This window comes from Camellia sinensis, chromosome 1 (assembly GCF_055761805.1).
Source record: "Camellia sinensis isolate YWXY chromosome 1, ASM5576180v1, whole genome shotgun sequence".
NCBI classification, from domain to species: domain Eukaryota; kingdom Viridiplantae; phylum Streptophyta; class Magnoliopsida; order Ericales; family Theaceae; genus Camellia; species Camellia sinensis.
Genome location: NC_138961.1, coordinates 6,800,200 through 6,808,537, shown reverse-complemented (window position 1 = coordinate 6,808,537; position 8,338 = coordinate 6,800,200). Strand labels below are relative to the sequence as shown.

Here is an 8,338-nt window from a genome sequence, read left to right as displayed (position 1 = left end):
ACTCTTTTTCAATTAAAAACATAAACAGAATATCTAAACAAATCGAAACTACAAAGTCTTACAAATTACTAGGGGTGCTCGCGGTTTGGCGGTTCAGTTGCGGCCAAAGGAACCTCAAATCCGCCATCCGTCCAAAACTAGACAGATTAGAAAAAATCAATCCACAACTGTCTGCTCGTCATCACGCATCCGTCCAAAATGCGGCGGATTGGTTTGGTTCAATTGGTTTGAGCATATCGGTTTATCCTCTGCTCACCCCTAATTTGATGTTGGTTTTTTTAGTATTTTTTTTTTTTGAATGTTTTTGTACAATCAAAAAAAAAAAAAAAAAAAATCCATCGCTGAAGTTGAGTGATTCTTTGACTTTTTAAATTGATGAGAAATAGAACTTTTACTCTTTAATTTTTTTGACTTATTTAATTAAAATTGTTTGCATGTGTTGTGAATTATATAAATTAATATTATGTTTGGTTAGAAAATTTGTGAAAGAATTTAGAAAAAAAATTAAAAAAAAGTATATAAAATTAAATAAAATATAAATATATTTTATTTATATTTTATTTATTTTTTTCATTTTTCATTTTAAATTCCTTATCAAATTCGTCGACTAAAGTATTATGAGACTCTGCAAACCCACCAAGGATCCTCTAGAGTGTTTTTTTTCTAAAGTTTCCTAAAGTGGTGTATTGTGTAGTTGAGATTTAATGCTGAAAAATTGATGTGACTTGTCATTAAATCTCAACCACACAATACACCACTCTAAGAAACTTTAGGAAAAAAAAACTCTAAAGGATCCTTGCTCCTGCAAACCATGGCATTTGACTTCTACACATTTATATGCGTAGAAGTCTGGACAATCTGCACAATTTACTAGTACCGAAAGTTTAAATGCACAGAATTTAGAAATTAATCAAACAAACAAGAGACCGCCATTTTTTGAAACGGACCGGACATGCCCTCCTTTGCTTGCAGATGGCTAACAATGTCACGTATTCTTGGAGAAAATTGCAAATTAGTAATATTTTAACAAAATATTTATAAATAAATGAAAATATTTATAATTTTAATTATCAAAATTAATCAAGTTTATCATTGATTTATAATTTTTTTATAAGACAATTTTTTCCACACGAAGCTGGAGGAGTCCTTTGGTAACACAAGAAAAAAGTCAATTTTTTACTTTAAAATTAAAAAATAAATATCTTTATTACTTTTCATCAGTCTACAAAATTAAATACTACTTTAATGCTTTTATTGAAAATAATAATGGGCACTCGATTCATAAATTCAATTTTAGATTTCTTTTTTTCCAAAGTCTATACTCTAAATTACTTTATCCATAAGGACAAATTTTTACAAAATAACCAAACTATCCATATATATATATAATTTCTGAAACCAAAACTTAAACAACCTCTCTCTCTCTCTCTCTCTCTCTCTCTCTCTCTAAAACCTTCCCATCTCTCTAGCTCCTCTATTGCCATTGCGCCCAAGCCCACTATCTCCTCTTTCTATCAGAGCCGACAGTACTCCTTCTTCCTCGAAACCATCGACAAGAGCGATAGAAACACAACGATGTAAAAAGCCCTTTATTGCTTGTAATAGTAGGGGCACGCAGATCTAAATCTATCACCACCATGGTCATATGTCACTAGGAGTGTAAAAATAGCCCACGGCTCGTGGGCGGCCAGAAGCCCGCCCATGACCCGATGTGTGCCCGACCTGATTAGGCCCAGGCCCGAGCTCGAGCCAAGCCCAGGACCTTGGACCATCATTTTGAAGCCCGACTTGGCCCATCGACCCACTCAAGGCCCACTCTGGAAAAAATAAATTTTTGGTGAAAAAAATAAAAAGAAATTAAAAAAAATGTTGAAGCCCAAGCCCGAGCCCAGGCCCACCGACCCGAATACCTCCTGGGCCTGGGCCTAATGTTCTGGCCCCGTGGGCTGGTCCCACCCGTCCTGAATTTTGGCAGGAGCCCACGAGGCCTAACATGGGCCGACCCGCACCTAGGCCCCGGTTGGTTGGGCCAAATTTACACCCCTACACGTCACCACCACCGCCATCCAAATCCACCACCACTATCACGGTCACACGTCACCACCGCCGCCGTCCTAATCCTCTGTAGCTTTAATTGGTTCCCTATTTCACCGGCAACAATCCTTGAAATGGTATTTCGACTTCTGTAATCAATTTCATGGTTTCTCGGCATTCCAATTATCCGATCAAAAATTTTTTCGCGCTATGAAATCTCATATTTTTCTTGGCACTTGGCGATTCAACAAAGTCCTAAACGATTTCGAAACCTGTACAAATTGGAAACTCAAGTTACAAACTACGTATGGATTTCAAATTGGTGCACCAATGGAGTCAAATAACTCTCTCTCTCTCTCAATATATATATATATATATATACACAATAATACTAGGTATCATGAAAGAAGCATCATGAAAAGTCTTCATGAAAATTCTCCACCCTTAGATTAGTTTATAGTGTTTGTATTATTTTATTGCATGTTATGCAATCACCCTTAGATTAGTTTCATGAAACTTTTCATGATATTTATTTCATGATGTGCAACATTACTCATATATATTAGGTGTTAGTGTAAATGCAAGTTTTTAGTAATTCTACATTTAAATTCCTAGATAGTTTGATGATTCAGAAAAACTAATTAGCAGTTTGATGAACATTTTCCATTGTTCATCTCATTTGTTATTTAGATCTGGTGGTCAGGACAAGACCAATGGTAGGCCTAGGGGTTTTGGCTTTGTGGTCTTTGTTGTTGTTTCAATACAAAAGAAGCTCTCTCTCTCTCTCTCTCTCTCTCTTTATTTCCATTTTCTCTCTCTGTTTTTTACATATCTAGGGTTAGGGTTTTTAGGAAATGTGACTAGTTGAAAATGGTGACTGTTTAAGGTTAGGGTTTTTAGGGTTTCTATTATCTCTCTCTTTTTTTACATATCTAATGTTTTAATTTTCTTTGGTTGGTTGTGATTTTGGATTAGTTTGATTCTATTGTGTATTGTAGATACGGATTTTTTGTTTTTTTTCCAATTTTTTGATGTTGTTGTTATTGACGATGATGATGAAGAACAGATAAGATTTGGTGATGATGTTGTTGTTGTTGATGAATAGACAAGATTGGTTCTTGTTGATGATGTTTTTGTACAGATGTGTGCGTGTGTGCGTGGGTGTGTGTCTCTGTGTGTGTGTGTGTGGGTGTGTGTGTGTGAGAGAGAGAGAGAGACATAAAAAGAGTAAATATTTGAACATATAGAAATTTTTGAACAAATTGGATTTGGTTTGGCTTGATATTTCTCTCTCTTTTTTTTTTATCAAAGAAATTTGGAGAACAAGGGAAACAACTACTCCCTACCCAGAGAAACTAAGCAACTGTAATAAAGCAAAATGGGGGTATGTTACCCAATCTAAAGGAAGTCAGTTATGAAGGCAAGCGTTGGCAATCCAGTGAGCCACCTTATTTGAGGATCTCGGACTCCATCGAAGAGAAAAACTACTTTGAGCTACTATCCTTTTAATGTCATTAAACAAGGCACCGCAATCGCATGGAGGGACACTTAGACACTCAAATGGATAACAGATTGTTTATCCCCGTCAATTACCACATTTGGGCCATGTTTGTTTGGGTGGACATGAGCTTGGGAGCCATTAGTTTCTGCGACGGTAAGGTGTGTTTTTTGCGACGGTACTTTTCTTGTCGCCAATAGTGGAAAAAAAATCATTGTTCGCGACGGCAAGTAATTCCCGTCGCTAAAAGTCAGTTTTTGAGACGGCAGAATTACCGTCGCTAAAACTCTGGCATCATATAAGTATTGGCGACGGCAATGGTTACCGTCGCTAAAGGTATCTTTTAATTCCAACTGGACAGCTTTTGCGACTGTTTGGTGCCGTCGCAAAACCCTATTATGGTTTTTTGCGACGGGTCCTTCTCCTGTCTCAAAAAAGAAAAAAAAAAAAAAAAAAACCCTGCTGCAAAATTATTAAAAAAATTAAAATAACCTGTATTAGATAAAAAAATAATTATAAAAAAATTGAAAAATTACAGAATAATATAAATACGTACATAAACAAAAATTGACAAATAATGAAAATTAATAATATTGTTCCATTCATAGCAATACATAAATAAAAATTCATAACAATAAAAATTATGCCACTACATAATGTCGCATAATACATACATAATGTTGCTCACAAATTTAAATAACATAAATCAAAATCAAAACCAAAAGTTTTCGTCTTCATTCGTTCGTGGGTTACAAAAACAAAAATTGGTCATAATCTTGATACGCCCGCATTCCAGAAGAAACCAACTGCTACTCAGGAAATATCTGAAAAAAACAAGATAAAAATAATTAAAAACCATATAATGGTGTTAATATTTTAATTATAGAAAAATATAAAAAAAAAATTGACTACTATATAATTAGAAAGATAGTTTAGTAAATAATTTTGACTGGACCGAAATCCGGCTCTAACTCCCAAACCGGGAACCCGATTAGAGCCCCGTCTTCTCCCACAAGTCTCTCGTGCCTAGGCGGTCGTGTGTGCCAAGTTTCGTGCTAAACCGACGCCGTTTGGTGATTTTGGGGCGTTAACGCCTTGAATTCAAGTTTCTTAAAGAAGTAGTTTGCCTAAAGTGAAATCCGACTCTAACTCCCAAACCGGGAACCCGATTCGAGCCCCGTCTTCTCCCACAAGTCTCTCGTGCCTAGGCGGTCGTGTGTGCCAAGTTTCGTGCTAAACCGACGCCGTTTGGTGATTTTGGGGCGTTAACTCCTCGAATTCAAGTTTCTTAAAGAAATAATTTGCCTAAAGTGAAATCCGGCTCTAACTCCCAAATCGGGAACCCGATTCGAGCCCCGTCTTCTCCCACAAGTCTCTCGTGCCTAGGCGGTCGTGTGTGCCAAGTTTCGTGCTAAACCGACGCCGTTTGGTGATTTTGGGACGTTAACTCCTCGAATTCAAGTTTCTTAAAGAAGTAATTTGCCTAAAGTGAAATTCGGCTCTAACTCCCAAACCGGGAACCCGATTCGAGCCCCGTCTTCTCCCACAAGTCTCTCGTGCCTAGGCGGTCGTGTGTGCCAAGTTTCGTGCTAAACCGACGCCGTTTGGTGATTTTGGGGCGTTAACTCCTCGAATTCAAGTTTCTTAAAGAAGTAATTTGCCTAAAGTGAAATCCGGCTCTAACTCCCAAACCGGGAACCCGATTCGAGCCCCGTCTTCTCCCACAAGTCTCTCGTGCCTAGGCGGTCGTGTGTGCCAAGTTTCGTGCTAAACCGACGCCGTTTGGTGATTTTGGGGCGTTAACTCCTCGAATTCAAGTTTCTTAAAGAAGTAATTTGCCTAAAGTGAAATTCGGCTCTAACTCCCAAACCGGGAACCCGATTCGAGCCCCGTCTTCTCCCACAAGTCTCTCGTGCCTAGGCGGTCGTGTGTGCCAAGTTTCGTGCTAAACCGACGTCGTTTGGTGATTTTGGGGCGTTAACGCCTCGAATTCAAGTTTCTTAAAGAAGTAGTTTGCCTAAAGTGAAATCCGACTCTAACTCCCAAACCGGGAACCCGATTCAAGCCCCGTCTTCTCCCACAAGTCTCTCGTGCCTAGGCGGTCATGTGTGCCAAGTTTCGTGCTAAACCGACGCCGTTTGGTGATTTTGGGGCGTTAACTCCTCGAATTCAAGTTTCTTAAAGAAGTAATTTGCCTAAAGTGAAATCCGGCTCTAACTCCCAAACTGGGAACCCGATTCGAGCCCCGTCTTCTCCCACAAGTCTCTCGTGCCTAGGCGGTCGTGTGTGCCAAGTTTCGTGCTAAACCGACGCCGTTTGGTGATTTTGGGGCGTTAACTCCTCGAATTCAAGTTTCTTAAAGAAGTAATTTGCCTAAAGTGAAATTCGGCTCTAACTCCCAAACCGGGAACCCGATTCGAGCCCCGTCTTCTCCCACAAGTCTCTCGTGCCTAGGCGGTCGTGTGTGCCAAGTTTCGTGCTAAACCGATGCTGTTTGGTGATTTTGGGGCGTTAACTCCTCGAATTCAAGTTTCTTAAGGAAGTAGTTTGCCTAAAGTGAAATCCGGCTCTAACTCCCAAACCGGGAACCCGATTCGAGCCCCGTCTTCTCCCACAAGTCTCTCGTGCCTAGGCGGTCGTGTGTGCCAAGTTTCGTGCTAAACCGATGTCGTTTGGTGATTTTGGGGCGTTAACTCCTCGAATTCAAGTTTCTTAAGGAAGTAGTTTGCCTAAAGTGAAATCCGGCTCTAACTCCCAAACCGGGAACCCGATTCGAGCCCCGTCTTCTCCCACAAGTCTCTCGTGCCTAGGCGGTCGTGTGTGCCAAGTTTCGTGCTAAACCGATGTCGTTTGGTGATTTTGGGGCGTTAACTCCTCGAATTCAAGTTTCTTAAGGAAGTAGTTTGCCTAAAGTGAAATCCGGCTCTAACTCCCAAACCGGGAACCCGATTCGAGCCCCGTCTTCTCCCACAAGTCTCTCGTGCCTAGGCGGTCGTGTGTGCCAAGTTTCGTGCTAAACCGATGCCGTTTGGTGATTTTGGGGCGTTAACTCCTCGAATTCAAGTAAAGAACGCAAAGATGCATTTTAGCTTAGAATGCAAAGATACATTTTATACCTGATCTTCTGGTGGTGGTGTATATGGATTCTCGTCTTCTGCAGATTCCCTAAATGCCCGGTGGCCACTCGATGCATCAGGAACCTATGTTAGTCAGTGCATAATGTGTTAATCATATTCGAATTTCATACATAATCTTGAGTGAAAATTGAACTATCAAACAATTGTGATGTTTATATGGAACCTGTCTATTGGGATCCACACTCGCCCCCTGTGACACAAGGGCCATCATCTCAGCTCTCATCTGCTGCAAATGTGTACAGAACTCTGCTCGCAGCTCCTCCCTCAACTCATCCCTTAGCTCAGCACGAACCTGCTGCGTGATCTGATCAATAGTCGATGGCTGGGGTGTTGACTGTGATGGCCCAGCACCATCCTTATACACCACTCTCCGAGGCACGATTCTCCCGTATGTGCGACAATATCCATGTCTGTCATGACCTATCAACTCATGGAAAATGGCATTCCTAGCCTCCAAAGTCCGACCATCCTCAGGTAGCATAGAGAGTTGACGATTAAACTCATCCTGTATTCAATAAAACACACAAGTATACGCCAAATTAAGATGGTTGACACACAAAAAATAAACTTTAAATACAATCAAAGGTGTTTGGAAACTACCAAGGTCTGGATAACCTCTGGGTCATCTACTCTGCGTGTCATAAGCCAAACATTCATCTTATCAGTAGACTCCCCCTTACTGGTCATCTACATTTTTTTTAGAAATATGAAAATTAGAATCCAAATAATTTGCAAATATACAATGTTTATTTATATACAAAAATAAAACAATAAAATGTAAACCTCATGCCGTATCTGAGAGAAAGTAGTACGCCCTGTGGTATGAGCTATGCCGTGAGCTCGCCGATTTTTAGCGTTCCTACTTGCAATTTTCTATAACAAGTTCAACAAATGTAAGTATGTAAATATGATTTGTATGTTTACATATCATAAATATAACGTAATTGTATACCTCAGCATCGGAAGTACGCCAATACTCCACAAGTTGTTCCCACTGGCTTGGCACAACGTTCATAGGAACATCATCCTTCAGATTAGGATCAGAGCTTCTAGGCTTGAAATACTTAGCCTTCAGCTTGTTCTTGTGATCCTTCCATATGCTGTTGCAGTTTTTCATGCAGATTGGCTTGTACTCCTCTGGACATATATTCAAATTGTCCTATAAAACACAAAGTTTAAGGCTAAGTATAACACAAATTTGGAATTCGAATTTGTGGACAAAAATATACTTTTACCTTCACATCCTTCCAGATAGCATCAACAATATCACCAGGCACACTGTTCCAGTCAACAAAAGTAAGAGGCACAATGTTACCATTCCGGACAATAATGCCAAGTTGAGTAGTTAACTTGGCCACGTTATCCCCTATGGGGCAGTAATTTCCATCAAATTGTATGTGCAGCTTTTTACCAGTACCCCACTCTTTAATGCCCTTGGCACATCCTCTACCACGCCTAGTCGAGGTTGATGAAGAACTAACATGACCTGCGATATACAATAATAATAAACAATATGCAATGGTAACAACCAAATGCAAATTTAAATAATGTGAATACAAATCATATCAAATAAACCTGATGTGGGCTGTGAAGAAGTCGAAGGGTCTGCAAAATACAATGAGAATAAACAAGTTATATATAATGAGCATAAATAAATGTATGTGTAAAT

The 8,338-nt window shown here is 39.6% G+C and overlaps 1 protein-coding gene across 1 annotated transcript; it reads right to left on the bottom strand.

The window, feature by feature from the left end:
* Positions 1 to 4,341: 4,341 nt before the first annotated feature.
* On the bottom strand, positions 4,342 to 7,823 carry LOC145791001 (uncharacterized). The gene is made up of 4 exons (XM_082870722.1): positions 7,622 to 7,823; positions 7,453 to 7,542; positions 7,270 to 7,356; positions 4,342 to 4,356 (listed from the first exon to the last, which is right to left on the bottom strand). The coding sequence occupies exons 1-4, from the start codon at positions 7,784 to 7,786 to the stop codon at positions 4,342 to 4,344; spliced, it is 357 nt and encodes a 118-aa protein (XP_082726848.1). The 5' UTR covers positions 7,787 to 7,823.
* Between the last annotated feature and the right edge of the window lie 515 nt (positions 7,824 to 8,338).